The sequence below is a fragment of the Bombus pascuorum genome, chromosome 15 (assembly GCF_905332965.1).
Source record: "Bombus pascuorum chromosome 15, iyBomPasc1.1, whole genome shotgun sequence".
In the NCBI taxonomy this organism is placed as follows: domain Eukaryota; kingdom Metazoa; phylum Arthropoda; class Insecta; order Hymenoptera; family Apidae; genus Bombus; species Bombus pascuorum.
In genome coordinates, this window is record NC_083502.1 from 6,342,007 (window position 1) to 6,362,678 (window position 20,672).

The following is a 20,672-nucleotide window of genomic DNA, read 5'->3' on the forward strand; positions in this document are numbered from 1 at the left end:
GAGGTTATTAGATGTACGAACAAAGGAACGCGTGGTGAATTGTAAAGTAGAAAATATATTTTAATATTGAAGTGTAAGTACAAGTAGGAATATAATTTGAGCTGGTCCAGATCCGCACGCTAGCAGTCTTATCCTAAGACATCGTCGCCTGTCTACTGTTTATGGTCTGCCTTCGTCCCAGTCTTTTGTTTATACGCTGTCGATGGCTTCGGTGCTTGAGAAAACTAAAAAACACCAGATGTGGAGTTTTCTCAGAAGCGGTGACCACTTCAACATTTTTGATTTAGGTTTGTTGGAATACAACGATATTACAAGCATAGGCACAAATACTTTTACATGGACACCCACACAGGCATTTGAACAGGACACTTACACAGGTCATACTCGTTACTGTATAGAGAGTGGGGTTCAAAATATTTAAGGGATCATGGGTCACTACCTACGTCTAGTCTGAGCGAAGAGTCCTATTTTGCGGCCAAGTTTCAGGACAAAATACAACACAGACAAGAATACACAAAAGCCACGCTCCACTGCGATTTAAATCCAAAAAACAAAAAATTTCTTTTTTTATTTTATTTTATTTTATTTTGGTTATTTTACAATTTGTCCTTATGGACATTTGGTAAAGTGTTATATCATGTTGATGAAGAAAAAAAAATAAAAATAAAAAATAAATATAGCATGTGGGCGGCTACCCCCAGCGGGGTGCCAGCTTCGTTTTTTCTAAGTTATATCTTTTATGATAAAAAAAAAAAAAAAAATAAATAAACACAAAAACCGAAAAACCACGACACATAATATAGCATGGCTACGCCGTACCGACGCGTATCGGTACTTTTGCCTAACACACTATACTCAAATTCATTGTTTATTGTGAATCTCAAAAATGTATGAAAAAAAATAAATCTTTGCAAAATAAACTATTTAAAAAAAAAAAAAACGTCTAGTCTGAGAGTAACTGACCAACTGTCAACAATCTTCATACTTTTTTAATTATATCACTCGCTTATATACATTTGGTTCTGTACTTCTGTTTAATAAATATCACCGAATATTATTTTAACATAAACATTGTGTCTTCCACGGATTATTAATCTTAACTTTAAGATTAAATTCTAACAATTATTGTTATTCACGCATAAAATTTTTGTAAAGGAGATTTTAAAAAATATCAAAGTAAAAAATTGTAGAAACTTAGGAAATTGCAAATTTAGCAATAGCCATACATTCAGCGGTGTTTCAAGATTCTTTCGATCAATCCTGCTTTCTTTTCTGTCACATATTTGGCATACTTCTTCCTCGCTATCATCGCACTCCGCTATCATCGCACTCCACTGACTCTGCTGATTTTCCATCTTTTTCTTCCTACCTGTCCCATTCGCGCTTCTTTTTCCGCTTTAATTGGAAGACTCGTTTCTATAAGATATAGCGTTCTTTGTTTACTCCATTTAGCTCTTTGTACTCGAAAGGCGTTATTTCCTCAAACGCATTTGCCTGTTCTTTTAATCGCAACAAAGATAAGAATGCCAGTTTCAGAACAATTGTAGCTGCGCGATGAAAATTGTAAAATTCGGAGTAGCAGCGCAATAGCGAGAAATCGATCGGACGATCGCGCAAAAATAGGACACGTATAATCATTTTTTCCCCCAGGAGTGGGAAAGGTCGCGCTTGCCAACCGGCCGGCATTCATTATCGTTGATTTGCATCCGCGAATGGCGAACTACGCGGAAGAAATCGCGGTTGCCATTGTTATCGTTACGTCATCGCGACGCTTCACTAACATTTCGCGACTTGCTCCATCTAACCGTTTAACGCGTTCATTGCCACGCCAGTTTTACGTATTTTCATATATTTCTGTAACGTTTGGTTTTCAAATTTTACGTCGTATTCGCGTTAAATCATCCGTATCGTTGGATATTTTTCAAATCAATGGACACTCTTGACGAATGACTGCGATAAATTTTACAACGAATAATCGATGCGTCTTTAACACTAGAGCTACCGATAGTTAACACGAAGCTATGAAAAGCTATGAAAATAACTGGTTTTTAAAAAATACCCAATAATAGAATATTTTTATATTTATCGATTTATTACTTTCTTACAGAAGCAACTCCATGTTATGTAGTACATTTTTGGGTATTATTAATCCATCTGGAATCCCTAAAAGAGGCTTGACAAATTTATAAAATTGCAGAACCAGTCGTTTTCACTGCTGTGGTATTTCTAGCGTTAGCATCTAGCGCTCTAGCGATCGATCCGGAATTTTCCTGATACTGATATCGTCATATCGAATGATACGCGGTAAAAATTTGAAAAACCTGTGGCAAGTTCTAGAAGACGAGGAAACTGGTTAATCGAGGTTCGATAAACAGATTGCAGCACCCTTTTACGCTTTGACGAGTACCAGCCATTTTGAGCGATACTGGCATAAGTAGCCTTGGTACGAAATTATTTTCAGTTTGAATACATAAGAAACGAAATAAAATTCATTATATTATTCTGTCAGTTATCCTTGCGAAAGTCATTACACCATTGCGGAAAAAGATATAACACGAAGTAGGAATTTTTAAATAAAAGTCTAAAACCAGTCAAACGAAAGTCATAGTGTTAAACGACGAAGTTTATTCTTCGCAATCAGGTCATTTCGAATTTCATTGAAATATTTCAAAAAATCGTATCGAATCGTCTATGATCGACGTGCACTTTGATGTGCAATTTTCAGAAAGAAATTTTAAGTAAGAAAAACTTTGAGAATCAAGAAGAAGTAATGGTTACGATAATAAACGTATTACGCTCCTATGCGTTACGTGTACCTTGATTCTCTCGTCGTGTAAGTTTCTATAACGATATAAAATTCTTCCCTCGTTCGCCAATCTCGTTTCTTTTTTATCCACTTAGCGCATTAATGAGAGTATTCGTTCTATTGGGTTGGCAACTAAATGATCGCGCATTTTGTCAATACCATCTGATAACAAAACCCACAATCACTTAATTGCCAAGCCAATAATTAACCAAAATTTCCAGATGTATTATTCGTACTAAATACGATTGAAAATTGAGAAGAATCACAGAGTCGCATAAACAATTCTAAAGAAATTCAGACGTATCAAAGGTATTGACGTTAAAATTATTGAAAGTTTCGAGCGTCGAAATTTTTTTTTTTTATTTTATTTTGGTTTTTTACAATTTGTCCTTATGGACATTTGGTAAAGTGTTATATCTTATTGGTGAAAAAAAAATAAAATAAAAATAAATATAGCATGTGGGTGGCTACCCCCAGCTGGGTGCCAGCTTCGTTTTTTCTAAGTTATATATTTTATGATACGACAAATGAGAGAAAAAAAGGTAAAAAAATGAGAAATTAAATTAAAGGAAAATATGAGAGAGGAACGAAACGAGATAAAATCCAGAGGAAACACACATGTTCCATCTCGGTCTTCGCAGATGATTATCGTCTTTGCCGAGTCTTTGTCCACGTGTTGCCGGCATGATTAGTGTCATGGTTACAAGCTAGTTCTGGATTCTTTTGTCCTGGCCGTGTGTAAACTTCGAGTCTTTCCTCTGCCGTCGCCACGCTTATTTCTCGGTTATTTTTAACGCTTTCCTTAAGCAACTTGCAACCTATCCTTTGTCTCACGGTTCCATTGTCCCGACGATCATTGTGCCGCGTGCCTATATCCATCGTGTCGGTAGATCGGCGAGTTACAAGCTCCCGTCACACGCTTTTTACCGTATCGTTTCCATTATTCTCTCACGTTCGTTACGACATCCTGGTTGTCATTGTTGCGTCCAACCACTTTCCACGTTCTTCATCCCCCTTTGTTTTAATATCGTCCGCGGCGATTACCCTGTTAGCTAACGAAGGCGAGTTTTGTTTCCTCGCTCGTACTATCGATCTATCGAACGATAAGTTCTTCATTTAGAATTCTTTCTGTTTTTTCATTCCAATTCCAATTCCCCCGAACTCGGTCCAAGTAGAATTCTAATTTTTATTCTCGCCTGTACCGTCGAACGTAGTTTATGATTTTTGCTATGTCGTCTTAAATGTTAAATGTCATTCTCAATTCACCGTTGCAGATTTTAATCCATACAACTTGTCCATGTAGATCACAGAGCTGTTGAGAACTTTTAGGAACTAAAAGGAACCAGATTCCTAATTTCGACGAAGATCAGGATTGCTATGTTGTCGTTAAAAACATATCGATTCAGTTCCTCTATATTATAACGAGTACTGTATTCTAGTTGCTTTCTATACTTTTTCTATATCGCGTATATTGTGTATATTTTAAATTTCCATAGATCCGATCCAACGAATCTTTAATTAATTTCGATGAACTTTTCTTCGTATCTCAGCTGATCGTATTCGCAAGAAAATTCTGCCCTATATTTGGTACAAAAATTAGGCGAAATTCTCGGTGATGTTTCGCCAATCGATTAAAGGAAATCAATCGAAATTCCTATTTCCGTGGCAGTAGTCCTCGGAATGGTTCGCCTAATTATACGGTGACCGCGTCGTTCTATTCGCCAACAGGTCGGCTAGTAACCTTCGACTTGGATCGGAAAAGCTAGGCCTAGGCCAAGTGCCGGCTACTAACGAGCACACAGAGTTCCCGCGAGCTTCGGAGCTTCCGCCGCGCCTCCTGTGGCGAGACAAATCGGGAACTTGACCTATAAAAGCTCCACGATGAACCGCGGCTCGTGATGCACGCGATAATTCAGCCACCGAGTTTCACACTCGATAGAGGTTCCGTGCGTTTCAGCCTGTGCAATATCATCGTTTCTTGTGTATTTTAAGATTACTATAAGGATAGCTATCGATTATTGTGGTTAGATACCTTGGAACTTTCGTGTGAAACCGCCGAGCCAATTTCTATCTCAGCATTAAGATCATTTTCTGGAATTTGGCTGTTTTAGAACGCATCGGGGTATTTGCTATAACTTTGCAAGCTTTTCCTATTTCTGTATATCGATGTTCAATTTTAAAATACCCCAGGGTATTTGTTATACTATGGGAGTCTCTTTTATTCCGATATTTTGATGTTCAACTTCAAAGTATCTTGGAGTATTTATTATAATTTTGGATGATTTTTATGTTTGAATATTTCCACATCCAATTTAAAAATACCCCAGGGTATTTATTATAATTGTGGGAGTCTCTTTTATTCCGATATTTTGATGTTCAACTTCAAAGTATCTTGGAATATTTATTATGATTTTCGAAGATTTTTATCTTTGCATATTTCCATGTCCAATTTAAAAATACCCCAGGGTATTTATTATAATTGTGGGAGTCTCTTTTATTCCGATATTTTGATGTTCAATCTAGAAGTATCTTGGAATATTTATTACGATTTTGAAAGATTTGTATCTTTGCATATTTCGATATCTTATTTAAAAATACCCCAGGGTATTTATTATAATCATGGGACTGTCTTTTATTCCGATTTTTTGATGTTCAGCTTAAAATTACAATATCTTGGATAATTTATTATGATTTTCGAAGATTGTTATCTTTGCATATTTCCATGTCCAATTTAAAAATACTCCAGGGTATTTGTTATAATCATGGGACTGTCTTTTATTCCTATATTTTGATGTTCAGCTTAAAAGTACAATATCTTGGATAATTTATTATGATTTTCGAAGATTTTTATCTTTACATATTTCCATGTCCAATTTAAAAATACCCTAGGGTATTTGTTATAATAATGGAACTGTCTTTTATTCCGATATTTTGATGTTCAGCTTAAAATTACAATGTCTTGGACAATTTATTATGATTTTCGAAGATTTTTATCTTTGCATATTTCCATGTCCAATTTAAAAATACTCCAGGGTATTTGTTATAATCATGGGACTGTCTTTTATTCCGATATTTTGCTGTTCAGGTTAAAAGTACAATATCTTGGATAATTTATTATGATTTTCGAAGATTTTTGTCTTTGCATATTTCCATGTCCAATTTAAAAATACCCCAGGGTATTTGTTATAATCATGGGACTGTCTTTTATTCCGATATTTTGATGTTCAACTTAAAATTACAATGTTTTGGATAATTTATTATGATTTTCGAAGATTGTTATCTTTGCATATTTCCATGTCCAATTTAAAAATACCCCAGGGTATTTGTTATAATTGTGGGAGTCTCTTTTATTCCGATATTTTGATGTTCAACTTCAAAGTATCTTGGAGTATTTATTATGATTTTGAAAGATTTGTATCTTTGCATATTTCCATGTCCAATTTAAAAATACCCCAGGGTATTTGTTATAATTGTGGGAGTCTCTTTTATTCCGATATTTTGATGTTCAACTTCAAAGTATCTTGGAGTATTTATTATGATTTTGAAAGATTTGTATCTTTGCATATTTCCATGTCCAATTTAAAAATACCCCAGGGTATTTATTATAATTGTGGGAGTCTCTTTTATTCCGATATTTTGATGTTCAGCTTAAAATTACAATATCTTGGATAATTTATTATGATTTTCGAAGATTTTTATCTTTGCATATTTCCATGTCCATTTTAAAAATACTCCAGGGTATTTGTTATAATCATGGGACTGTCTTTTATTCCGATATTTTGATGTTCAGCTTAAAATTACAATATCTTGGATAATTTATTATGATTTTCGAAGATTTTTATCTTTGCATATTTCCATGTCCAATTTAAAAATACCCCAGGGTATTTGTTATAATTGTGGGAGTCTGTTTTACTCCGATATTTTGATGTTTAATCTAAAAGTGCCTTAGGCTATTTATTATAATTATGGAGGTCTCTTTTATTCCGATATCTTGATGTTCAATTTGAGGGTACCGTAGGCTATTTATTACAATTTTGAAGATCAAGATTTGTTCTGTTTCGATGTTTTTTGACATGCAATTTAAATACTACGATATGCATCGTAATAAATACAAGAGCAACGCAATATATATGTTTTGGAGATATAAATCGTTTGAAATTTAAATATTGTATTATAAAAACTAAATATAGGAAATATAGGAAATATTCTAAAAGGAATAGGAAATATTGACCCGTTGAAGGTTTTCCGCTGTGAACTTTACGATAAAGCGTTCTTCAAGGTGGTCAGGCAAAAAGCAAGTTTGAAAACTCTGAAATTAATTTGGCGCGCCCTTCGTTACCGCGATATAGACCTGGTGAGCACTTGGAATTCATTTTCATCCTAGCAAGATTGTTATTAATTGTCGAAGTTCCAGAGTTTTCGTTTGAAACTAACATCCTTCAACAAAATTTCGTATAATTACAATTTACAGTGTTAGGACAATTTATTAAGAAACGATGGGGGTAACAAAGAAGGAGAACGAAAATTCGCTTAAAATATAAATGGATTTTATAATTTCTACGGAAATTTGTTCGTTCAACGCCCTCCGCTATGAAATCAATTTCCTCTTCCAATATTCTAACTTCCTTAAGATGTAATCGAATTCGCCCCACTCAACTTTCTTTTATGTTTTAAGTGTCTGATTCCTGAGATTTGCTCTTTCCAAATGAATTCGATCAACTGAAAAATCGCCTGAAATTGTATTTTTCTCGAGTAAAGTAACGAAGATACAGATGTCACGATTGAGACTTAAAAATTGAAACTTTGAGAATTTAAGTGGAAACGCCACGGGCATTAGCGATTTTAATTTCTTTCCAATTTTAAAAATCCCTTTCTTCTAAAAAAATACTACTCGAATAGAGTTTAATCCTCGAACCCGGAAATCTATAAACCCAGTACAACGAAACACTGAAATTTCTGACACAAGCAACTATGGCCCTTCAACCCCGGTCGCAAAAATTTCACCAAAAATACCATCAAAAATCCAAAACCAACAAAAATAATCTTCTCTTTCAACGAAATGTAAATTTCCTTTTAATTTAATTATTATTATTAATTATTTCACAATCACGAGAATCCCTCCTTCGACCCTTTACGTATCCACAATTGTCTTCTTCTTCCATGAAAAATGGCAAACGTTTGGGTTACAATGCGTATGGTAAGCATCGATTGCGAATCAAAATGCAATTTTAGCCGGCTAAAATTTGATTGTGTAGCGGCGCAGTGGCGCTTTGACAACCGGTGATATCGACCGCCCCCGAAATGTGTCCTGGCCACCCCCACTCCGTGCCCCGTGACGCCGATTAACTACCCCTTTGGTCGAGCATCCCCGATGTTCCCACTTCGGCCTTAAACCGACGTCTTTTTTTTCGCCACCCGGAAGAAGATTACCCGGTCTTTCTCATCGAAACTTGGAAGGATGCAACGAGGTGGTAATTTCTTCGCGAGGATCGAACGGGATTACGGGAGAAATTGAATGGATTAGGTTGGGAATGTTGCGGAATAGAATTTTTTTAAATGAGTTTGAAGGAATTTCTGGGAATAATTTAGAATTTACTGTAACAGTTTCCTTTTCGAAGAAGAGGTAAAGGTAAGTTGCGGTGGTTTTTAAGAAAACGTTGAAAATTCAATCGAGAATGTTGCAGAATATGAATTATCCTAAGTTTCCGCGAACTTTCGGGAGTAATTTAGAATTTACTCCGATGGTTCTCTTTTCGAAGGAGAAGTAGAGACAAATTGGGGTGGGTTTTGCCAGGAAAGGCTGAAAAGTAGGTTGACAACGTTATGGGATCCAAACTTTTGCGAGTCTGAAGGAATTTTTGAAAATAATTTAGAATTTTCTTCTCAAAGAAAAAGTGAAGCTAAATTGGCAGTTTGTTAACATGGGCCGAAAAATAGCTTCGAATTCTCGTAGAATATGATTGTCTGTATAGTTTTCGTAGGCAAAGGAAGAAAAGTAGGAATAATTTAGCGATGTCTGTTTTCCAAGGAGAAATAAAAATAAATTGGGCTAGTTCTTCAAGCCATCGAAACAACATTTATCGCTATATAGTCAACCCTTACAACTTCGCTTTATCGATGCGATAGAATCTTCCGTAAAAGCAAAAAAAAAGAATCTTCCAAGCTCAGTGTATTATTCAAATTTCATCCAATTGGAATTCCTCCCACCGAAGCATTTATTTTCTACTCAATTTCGCCACATATTCCAGTTTCCCTGAACAAGATAGTAGAAATTCGGGTGTATCGTCATTGAGAATGGTAGTTTCTTCCATTCCATCTGCCAACGTAGTCACGTTTCCTCGATTTCGTGGCCGGCAGGGCGTTAAAGGGGAGCAGCCAGCCCTTATCAGCGATGCATTCGAACGCAGCGAGCTCGAAGAAGTGAACTCCAGTCCACCCTCTTGCCTGGGAAATATCCACCGACTCTCGTCTACTGTTCGAGGCTCAACGAATCGACCAACACGAGAAACCACTAGCCATTATGCAAATCCTACATTCTGACGAAAGTTGCGCTCTCCCTATAGAGACATGATCCAGCAGGATCGCGTTGAAGACGATGTTGTACCGATGAACTTGCTCGCATATTCTTTAAAAAGTGGATTTCGGTTACTCGAGTATGTGTTTTATATTCTCCGATGTAAACAGCAGCCTCGCTTCTATCGTGATTTAAGGATTTAAGGTGAGATCAGTTTTTGGGTCGAAGACGTTTAAAATATTCTTCCATTAGAAAGCCATTCGTTTATGGCTATTGCATAAAATTGATCAAACGTATGTTCTATTTTTCGTTTTCCATTTATAAAACGGTATAGTGGTAATGAGAAAAAGATGACGTTAATTTTGATCTTAGTTCCTGGATTTATATAAACTTGCACTTTTGCAGGAAAAGCTAGCAGAGTTTCGTCCCTTCGTTGACACCAATGAATATTCATTCACGTACACTTAGCCAAACGTTGAAGCTGCGACGTGTTAGCGTGCAGTATTCAAAAGCATCTAAATATTAATGTACAGCGTTTAATAGCTCTCACACGTATAATAATCACAGAGCGCTCAACCATTATGTAAGTAATCCCGTAAAATGTTTTCAGCCGACTAACCTGTAAATTCCACCACATCCTAGGAATATTCACACACGCATCGTTCACCGTATGAGCTGCCAAATACAAGCGTGCAGCATTGAAAGGTCTGCAAATATGAGCGCGCATCAGCCAAACATCGGGAAACTGGATAAAGCAATTTCTACCACGAAGCTAGCATCAAACGTGTTGGCGCTTCCGTACATTGGGACACAGCGTTCAAAAGCGCTGAAATATTAATTCATAGTATTTAACAGCACTTAAACACCATCGCGCGACGCTGGTCGATCGCAAACCGCTTAAAACGATTTCGCTTCGCTAACGTGCAAATTTCATTACTTGCAACGAATATTCACACATACGTAATTCACTGTATAAGCTTCGAAACATCGACGCATACCATTGAAAAGCCCGCAAACATCGATATACAGGAGCCAAAGGAACCCAAAAGCGCTTAAACATTCTGAAAGCAGTTGAAACAGCTTGTGCGGATAGATAGCTAAGTTTGTCCCTTGGTAGGAATATTCACACACAATTAACCAAACGTTTGAGCTTCCAGCACGAAACTCGTAGCAATTATTTCGTAGGATGCAACCTGGCGATGTTTGCTCGGCGCGTTAGCGCGCGCTTCCTTCGTTCGTGGAAACGAATCGAATCGGGTGAAGTCAGCGCAAGCAAATACCGTCAGCCCTTCCTTCTGCGTCGCCGTTCGGCCTTCATTTGCATCCTAATGTTCGCGAACAGTCGCGAAGTGCCTCGGAATCCAAACCGTTTGCCTTTCCTTTTGGCGGCGAGCTGTTTCGCGAGGCCACTCGCCTGGAAAAATTCCTCGTGGAAAATGTCTCGTCCCCCTTTCCCCGAGCTCTCTTGCAACCAGTTTCTGGTGTCGTTTCCAAGGTGAATCAGGCACCCGAAAGATAATTTTGTTTCTTACGGATGGTTGATTCCTGGGGTTGCGCAGTAGATTTTCGGGTCGTCTGTGGTTTACGATGGTGTTGTGAATTATGGGCGAAGGGTGCGCGATTTGAGAGAGATTTTTCTGCAAATTGAACTTTTTTATTCGCCGAGAAGTGGTATCCGTCGAGGATTTTATTGGCGAATTTTTATTTGCGTTATTGAAAAACACACGACCTTTGGAAGATGATTCTTTAACGAAAGTTACCTACGTTTCGGCAAATTGCTTTTCATTTGGATTAAATTTAATTGGAAATTTTTCGACCGAACGTTTGTTGAATACGCGTGTGTTTTAAAGAAGCCTCCGTTATTTGTTTACCAGATAAAAATCGGTTTTAAATTGTTTTTTTTAATAAATCTATAAATCTAATAAATCAATAAAAATGCCTTTTCGAAAGAGATCTTCCATCGATACTTTAGAGGCTCCATGCCGATTATCCACGCGGCAGTAGAATACCACCGTGTCGTGTCAGACAGTTCATCCCGAATCTACTGATGGCGCCACACGATCGTCGTAGAATTACCGACATCAGATTTTAGATAACGTACGCAGGATTCTCAAATCGCAACTTATCCCCGAACAAACTTTTTTCACAAAAAGGAAAATACTTTAACAATGAAAATTCATATTTTTCATAAAATTGCAAATTATCAGAAACTCTATACACACGATGTTACAATGTAATTTTCTCAATAATTTATCTCACTGATAATTTTCCATCTACAACGAAGATTTAAATTCTACATTAAACAGAAATGTTTTATTTCGTGATTCGGTATTTTCGAAGTAATCGATATTCTCGCAACTTCCATCGCCATTTTTAAAAAGAATCCCCTTGACGCTTTGCAAGTTCAATTTAATCCCCATCTCTAGCAATCAGCGGTTGCAAATTTTTCCCAATAGACTGGAACGTCCTAAGAAAGTTCTCGCATGAATTATACATTGGTTGGCAAACTTTGAGAACAATCGACTAATTGCACTTCGTATTACCTTGGTCTCTCCATGGCGCGATTATGACACGTTTCGTATTTTTTTCTTGCTCGCGTGTCGGCCGTAAGTTTCGCATAATTCGTCGGACGAGGATAAGAAACAGGCGAATCTTATTTTTGTCTGCGTTTTGTTATTTCGAAAAACGGGTCAATCTTTTGCCTAATTTACGTCCATGCGTATTACCGTTCAAAAGCTACGTTGCAAAATATCGGGCGCAGTTCTCGCGACAAGGCTGTGCCCCACATACCGAGTTTTTCGACACGAATTTAGAATTGTTCTACGAGACGCGTAATTATAGAACTTTTATCTCGACGATTCGTTAGAATTTGTCGAGTTTTTATTTCGAATTTGTTGGAGTTTCTCGTTTCCAGCGTTTTATTATACTCGCTTTATCTATTTGTCTTTTCTCAAACATTGAAACGTTCCTACTCGACGATCGATCGATATTATTATGTCGCTCTTTTTCTCTATTTTTGGAAGATTCTCGCAATTACAATAATTGTAAAAAAAAAGATATTGAAGAGATTGGTTTGCAAATGATGGCAATTAATCAAAGGTACTACAATATTACTCTCTGTAGTATTTCATGCATTGAAATTGGAAAATACAGAGTTCAGAGGGTGAAGTGTCACGTTCATTGGTCGTTCGGTAGAGCAACCATAATTTGTTTCTATTTTTACGAACTGTCACTGTAATTCAGTTTTTACGAGACAGGATCGGCGATATTTCTTACTTAAATACCAGTCTTTTCCTGAAATATATCTATTTTTTAAATTCATATTTCTAAAAAAAAAACCAGGAATTCCTAACATTCAGTTACGAGGAATTGCCTTGAAAAAAATAGAACTATCTGTCATTGTCTCGGCCACACTTTTTAAGTAAACGTACAAAGCACTTGGTAGCGTTGTTGGGAAAATACTTTGTATTTTACTCAATATTTGCAAGTACTTGGGAAACGTTTCTCCTTAATAGCTTTCAGTATCAACACCGAAAAAGAAATTCTGCGATTAAACAGTTCGTTCGAGACCATAATGGCACGCAGCTGTTCTCTTTTTCGGTCTTTCCGTGGACCTGTTTTTACAATCCCAACGAAACTGTTACCATCGCTTAATGGTTCATTTAATTAATCGCATTCTCTTGTGAAAAGTTCCATGGCACGTTTCTTTTTCGCTGGTTATTTTTCGCTACCACTAGACAGTAATTTCGTTTGTTAGAGGAAATTCTTGTTAAACGGGTGGACCATTTGCCATCCCAAACGTAAAATAGAAATAGTAGAGTAAATCGACGAAGAGAAAAGAAAATTCAGACGTTAAAGTTTCTCTAAAGACCTGTAGGAGATCTTTTAAAAAATCTCTTAAGAAATTCACGGAACGAACATTTTTCTTGGTTCGAAAAAAAATTTCCACGTAGCGATGAAAACTTTGCGGTTAAATAGCTTGCATAATTAATAAGTAGGTACCGTTTATGATGATATGATACAAGTAGATGGAAAAATTCTTTAAAGCATCCTTAAAGAGAGCTGTATCCCGATGTAGAACATCAAAATGTTGAATTGCAGAAATTTAACGAAAATCCAAATTTAACAGGTATCGTTAATAATCCCGTACCATAAAAATTTTTAAATTTTTAAATACTTTTGTACTATACAATAAATAAATAAATAGCTACGTACACACATACCATAATTCCTGAAAATCCAACGTTATTGTTGGAATATAACGATATTAGACACGTAGACACAAATACCCTTATACAGACATCTACACAGGCATTTGAACAGGACACTTACACAGGTCATACTCGTTACTGTATAGAGAGTGGGGCTCAAAATATTTAAGGGATCATGGGTCACTACCTAGTCTATCATAAAAGATATAACTTAGAAAAAACGAAGCTGGCACCCCGCTGGGGGTAGCCACCCACATGCTATATTTATTTTTATTTTATTTTTTTTTCATCAATAAGATATAACACTTTACCAAATGTCCATAAGGACAAATTGTAAAAAACCAAAATAAAAAAAAAAAAAAACTACCTAGTCTAGTCTGAGAGTAACTGGCCAACAATAAACAATTCTTCTATACGTTGTTAATTATATCACTTTTTATTATTATTTTAACATACACATTGTGTCTTCCACGGATTATTTATATTAACTTTAAGATTAAATTCTAACAATTATTGTTATTCACGCATAAAATTTTTGTAAAGGAGATTTTAAAAAATATCAAAGTAAAAAATTGTAGAAACTTAGGAAATTGCAAATTTAGCAATTGCCATAGAGAATGTCACGCTACGAACGCATATACATCCGTCATAATTACTACAAATCCAACGTTATAGCCAATATATTTAGGCCAATATTTAGGCCAATATTTAGGCCAATATTTAGGCCAATATTTATGCCAATATATGCGAAGGAGTTCGCGAAAAAAATCTTTTTTCCAAGTTGTAAAAGTTCGTGAAAGAATCCTTTGAGAAAAAGCTTTTGTCTCGTTGTACGTGAAATACCAAAATACAACATCGTAAAGAAATGTGAAGAATGTGGGAATAGGAAGGTCGATAGTCACGAGGGGCCATTTTGTTTGCGGAGATCGCGAACGTGACCAGTTGGCTTTTTCGCGTTATGTTTAGAATCGCCTTGATCGTCATCGGGTCGCCGATTATTTATTGTAAACAAGAAATTCTGCGCCGCGACGTATAAATCGTGGGTGCGCTCAGGGGCCAATTATAATGGCCCGTATTTCGGGAACCGTGGTGGCCAACTTCTGGTGGCTATCTCGGCTTTTTCTACTTGCCAGCCACGTGTCTGACGCAATGTGAATCGTAACCTGTTATAATCTGGCCGCAGGACGCTCGCCAACTGGATCGCTATTAGTATAATGAAGAAGGAAAGGACCATCTGGCTACGCGGCTTCCGGCTATCAAACTGTGGACATTTCAAACTGACACATTTTTTAAATAGAAAAGATATTTAGGGACCAGGTGTTCTAAATTTATTTCAGAAATTTGTTATTTCTTTAGTTCGCTAATTTTTGCTTTCGGAGTCAAATTTCCGGCAATCGAAATTCGAAACTTCAAAATGGCACATTTTCAATTCGCACTAAAAAAATGTATTTAAGGCGGAAATATTTCTTCACTCGCTTTAAATGTATTCCTTTTCCGGATATATTTCGCAAACTTTTAATTTGACGATACAGCGCTGCTCGAACGTTTAAGTTTGAATTTCCTCAATTTTTTTGTATCTGAAGTTGATACATCGAAGGCTATATAACACGAGCTGATACAGAGTTCGATCGAATTCTCAGTTGACACGTATTCGTGTTCTTGAACTCGGAATGCGAGTGAAAAGTCGTAAATTTGAAAGGAACCTTTCACAATATTTTACATCAAACTTAGTAAACGAATTTTGTATCACACTGTTCCTTAACGTAAGGCGTAGTTAATATTCTGATGAGTAATAAATCTATTAAAACAAAGTCTATTATTAAACAACCCATAAATCACGCACCTACACATAAATGTATATACATAGCGAAGCCGCAGTCAGAGAGTGGACGAAGCGATTTTTAGTCGCCATTTCTACCGTGACTTGGCTTCGGCTATTGAATGGTTGGCTTGGAATATTCCTCCGTCTCGAACATCCAAAATTCTTTGACTATTCTAAAATTATTTTCGACAATTGGACGACCGCCGTTACAAATCCTCCAGTCTTCCAGAACGTTGCAACGTTTCCTCTCATCTTGCATTTTCAACGTTTCCATTTCAACGTTCCAGCAAATGGAATAATTTGGAAAACTACAAGTTTTTGATAGGAGCGACGAAACTTCGTAACAAGCTCTTTGACGTAGAATAACCTGTTCCGGTTTCTATTAAAATTCCAATTTATCCTTTGTATCTGAGTACAATTTTTACTCACCCTATGTATTATATTATAGTAACTCTTCTAATAATCTTTTTCTGAAAGAAAAAATTTCATAGCGAACTTTTTACCTATTTTTTCCACGTACAATTACTTTCTTTATGATCGCACTGTAACTTCCAGTGTATCTAAATCTTTCATCTAAATCTAATTTAAAAGATCGTTCTATCCCAGAGAAAAAATGTTATTTTAACTTTTCCACTTAGACTTTAATTTATAATTCCTCTCGTGTATTTAGTTGCAATTTTACCGATATATCAAGATAAAAATCATCGGGAAAGAGATTGAATAGCACGAGAAACGATTTGTTAAATCACTATCCTTGGCACACAGTTTACCAGGGATTAATCGCCACTTGTCACGATATTGGCGTATATTTTGTAAACGTTTCGTTCTCTTTTCGTCGAGCAACACGTGTCTGTAGAGGTAAAAGCGCGAAGATCACGACGTTTGGACGTTTGAATCGTCCCACATGCCGTTGATCGCGATATCTCGCCACGTGTTCGATCGATCATGCGTACGGAAGGACAGTTGAAACAGTTATGCGACAGTCACGCTGCATTTCTGCCAAATAAAATATCTAACGACGACAATTTCCGTCCGTCACTTCCATTTCCGGGTTTAGGAATTTCAGTGACGATAAATTTAGAAATTTCGACGAATTCTCCTGCATTCTTGCTACTTTCTATGGAAAGTCTCTTCCGTGCAACTGTAAACTGCTGTAAATTTAATTTAGTTTAGCCAAGATATGGAAATTTTCGTGACTTCGTGTTACAGGATTTTAGATATTCATATTTTTTTATTTAATGTAGTTAAAATATAAATCTTGAGGATCCTGAATGTTTTCTGTAGTTTTGCGTTCGAGAAATTAAAGTATTTGTGACTTTTTATTTTGCTCCATTGAGAGGCGAGTTTTGCAAATTTCTGCAGCATCTTGCGACTAAAATTTCGAATTAATCCTCTTTAGGATATGAATTTTAGGAATTCCGAAGGTTCCCGCCATTTTGTGAATTTTTTAATATTTGTGTCTTTAATATAGCTTCGTTAATTTGCCTAATTACTGTAATTTAATTGGTTCGTTCCAAATTCAGCGTGCTTTAAAATTTATCGAAGAAACGTCTGTAAATCCTAGGAATAAAATTTCGAAAACGAATGAATGGAATAAATAAATAGACCTACTTTTTTTCTTAAGTTACTTTAAGTTAATTTAAGTTTGGGATAAACTGTTCCGCTCAAGTTCGATTCCAAGTGGCTTTGGAATTTGCTTGCGTCGCCTTGGAAATTTCGGAGACGCGTGGAAGAAAAATTCATCCTGGTGACGTTGGTACGAGTGATAAATCGGGCCTCGGTGATGTTTGGCCGTGCCAAAGACCGTATAAAAAATGTCACGTCGCGAAATTTTTGTCAGTGGTGGTCAATTCTGTTAGTTGCACCACGAAGCAATTTAATCTCCCGAATTCCCTCGAAATTCGATCGATTTTTCTATTTATTTGACACGGGGCTGCTGCTATCGTTTATTTCGTTTTAAAACTTTCATCTGAAATTTTCATTCGAAAGCGAAAGTCGTACGGAAAGTGCGGAAATTTGAGCATAGCTGAGAAAAAAGATCGAGAATGTCGTGTTTGCAGGAGGAAAGATTTTGGTTCGGGACTATGGTTCTGAAAATGATGTAACGTCGTGGTGAATTCGAAGGGAGGATTCCCCGTTTTCTCGCAATTTTCACAATTTCCCACAACGAGGACCAGATCCTCGTACAAACGACGTTCGTACGCGAGAAAAGCGACGCTGTTGAAAATAATCCGACTCGCTCTATAAATACAATTCAGTCTTGTGCGGCGCGTCGCGAAGTTCGGATGCTTATCTGTCGTATGTGTTCGGTGTTCCTGCGGTGATTTCCGGCGCTGATAAGGAAATGTAAGACGTCAGAAGTCGTGATCGTTGCTGCGAAGCCTGTGTTTCTTTATTTCTGTTCGCAAGTCTACCGAAGGATCTTCTTCGTGCTGGTTGATTAATGTCTTCAGTTCAGTGTAGCACCGCGACGTTTGTAGTGTTGAGTGTTAGTTGGTGAATCGTTGGGCGAAGGATCCGTAAGATCTTCGTTTTGTGAAAATTTGATTTCGGTGTCAAATTCCAATTCGAATTTGAATCCTATCAAACACATGAAAACCCAATTATACGGAGAAACAGAGTTCCCATTTGTCTGATCCTTTGCTCTAAATAATCTCCTAAATCCTTGTTTGTTAAATCCTCCTACGTAGTATAATTTAAATGCCATAAAGGAATTCATTGAAATCTGTGTATTCCACTCACTAACTCGATTAATTTGTGAAAAGTCAATTTCAAACCTTGTTAAACTCAGCAGAATCCAAATTCTACAAACTCGTTCCAATTATAATTCTCCACTTTAAATCCCCCAATCCCTCGACCTCTATTTATTGAAGCTTCCGCTTTAAACAATAGGTTGTACTTTTGAAAAATTCACTGAAATTTACGAACACGCGATCCGTCTTCCTGCAACCTCGCCGTTTATCGAAGAATCCACTCCAAACTCAGTCAGACACATCAAAGCCGGAATTCCAGTTTACGTGATTTCATCGTCCCCGGCTCTTCCATCCCTATTTTCCCACGATATCAACTGAAAACCTTTTCATTTCAAGAATCAAACCTTGTCAAACCTCGTCAAACCTTGCCAAACCTTGTCAAACCCGGTCAAACCTGGTGAAACACTGGTCCAGTAGCATCTACTAGGTCGTAAGACTTCGCTATGAAGAATCTGCGGAAAATAACCGGTGGATGGATCCTTCTCGAAGCTATGAGATCTTAAAGGACCAATTGGAGGATTCGTGGAGGACAAGCGTTAGGATGGAAAGGCTGAGTATCGCCGAATCGTTGCGCAGGAAAGATAAGAGAAGGCGCAGGGGTTGGACGGTGGTTGTTGGCAATGAAATACGGTGAGTAGAGCATAAATCAGCGATGTTGCAGCTTTTCTCAGGCGTTTCGTATCAAGATCAGGGAACTGCTCTCTGGAGAGTCGAACAGCTACTTCCGAGCTTCGCAATTGCCGCGCTGATGTCTTTATTACGAACAGCTAGGAATTATTGCGTTCGTGTTAGGGATACTGATACGAAGCCAAGAAAATTTCAGATCGTTGTTTCTGCGCCTCTGTTCGTGTTTTTGTCGTCTGACGACTTGGTTTTATTATGTTTGTCATGAGATCGTATTACCTTTTGACTGAAAAATTCTCTCAAATTAAAAAGAATCGACAAATCTTCGATGTTTTGTTGTACACTTGATGTTTGTTGTAATTATTATTTTCTGATCGCAACAGCATCGACAACCCTTATTTGTTTCACCTATTCGTCTTGAATTTATTGTGGAACAGTAAGAATACGTCGCGTAAGATAATATTCTCCGGATATCCTAAAGCGTAGCTGACAGTGTTAGAGAAATTCTGAAGAGACCACAGAACTCCAAAGTAGAAAAGCTTAAGTTTAGGACGCAGGGAACCAGAAGCTTGTGAAGCGGGAAACCGCATGTTTGTCAAGTAGCAAGCGAATAAGAATTCGAACGGTTTGCTCTCGACATTGTATTCTGTGCAAACAAATTAGGATTAAATTTTGATGAATTTAATTACAAGAGTTTCCTCGAAAGTCTTGCACTCTGTAAAATTGATTTGCAGATTCCTATTGCACGAACGTCGGTAACGCGATTTCCAGTCCCGTTGGTTGGTAAATTTTGACTCGGACGGCGGTGCCACCTTCGGATGTGTTTCGAAAGCTCCCTGGACTTTACGAAACACGTAGATCAATATCACGCTTGATAATCCGCCATCTTTCTGAAATTCCATCCTCTACTTCCTCAAAACCAAGCCAAAAATCTCTCGAAACTGTCCAATCTCACATACCGATCACTCGACGTTCTTCTCCAATTTAAAGAAATATCGTAGAATTTCGAAGGAAGAATTATCCAAACGCGATATCCTTTTGCACTTTTCACAGACTATGCGCTCCTTGGTTTTACTTTAACTTTTGATAACAGAAGTACTTTTAACTACAGACGATTCTAAATTATTATACGTAAAACGAGAACTATATTTATAGGCAGAAAGAAAAATCATGTGAGCGTAACTATGAATGAGTTAACCGAGTAATTATAGATTTCTGCAGATGCAGCGAAACCAGCACTGTAATTATAGACAAACTAGGAATCATAATTGTACCGATAAATAAACCAGCAATTACATAACTGCGGTTATAAATAAACTTCAATTCGCTACAAGTATCTATAGACATACTAGGAATTTATAGTAGAAATATAGATTTCTCTCTCTATATATATGGCAATATGAGTACTATGTTTACGTATACTAAAACCAGTACTGTAATTACCGATAAACTAGAATCTATAATTCTACCAATAAACGAAGCTGGAACTGTAAACTACGTAACTGCGATTGCAAATAAACTTCAAATAAGTAAAATGACTTTAGACATATTGGAAATTTTAGCTGTCTGTATAGTCGAAGCAGATGTCATAATAGAAACTATAAATAAACTAAAAGCCACGAATGTAATTACAAATGAGTCAAATAACTATACAATAGTTAGTATAGCTGTGCTGAGAGGCGATAAGTTATAAACCATAATTGTAACTACAGATAAACGGTAAATTATAGCAGTTGACCGTGGCTAATCTAAAAACCATATTGGTGACTGTAACATTTTTAAAACAAAAATTCTAAAAATTAGTACAAAATAAATTTTCAGTAATTTCCAATTGACAGATGTTAAATGAGATGTTTAATGAAACCATAATTATAACTACAGATAAACGGAAAATTATAGCAGTTAACCATGGCTAATATAAAAACCATATTGGTGACTGTAA

At 36.7% G+C, this 20,672-nt stretch overlaps 1 protein-coding gene across 6 annotated transcripts in view; it reads left to right on the top strand.

Annotated features, from left to right (window-relative positions):
- The window catches only part of LOC132914583 (cAMP-specific 3',5'-cyclic phosphodiesterase-like), a 395,884-nt gene that overhangs the window by 167,590 nt on the left and 207,622 nt on the right, over window positions 1–20,672 (top strand). Inside the window, exon 1 of one of the 6 annotated variants that reach the window (XM_060973795.1) lies at window positions 18,532–18,736. The exons of the other annotated variants lie outside the window; for them this stretch is intronic. Coding sequence (XP_060829778.1) covers window positions 18,579–18,736 — 158 coding nt within the window. The 5' untranslated portion in view covers window positions 18,532–18,578. Of the gene's footprint in view, window positions 1–18,531; window positions 18,737–20,672 lie in introns of those variants that run through there. 6 annotated transcript variants of the gene reach the window in all.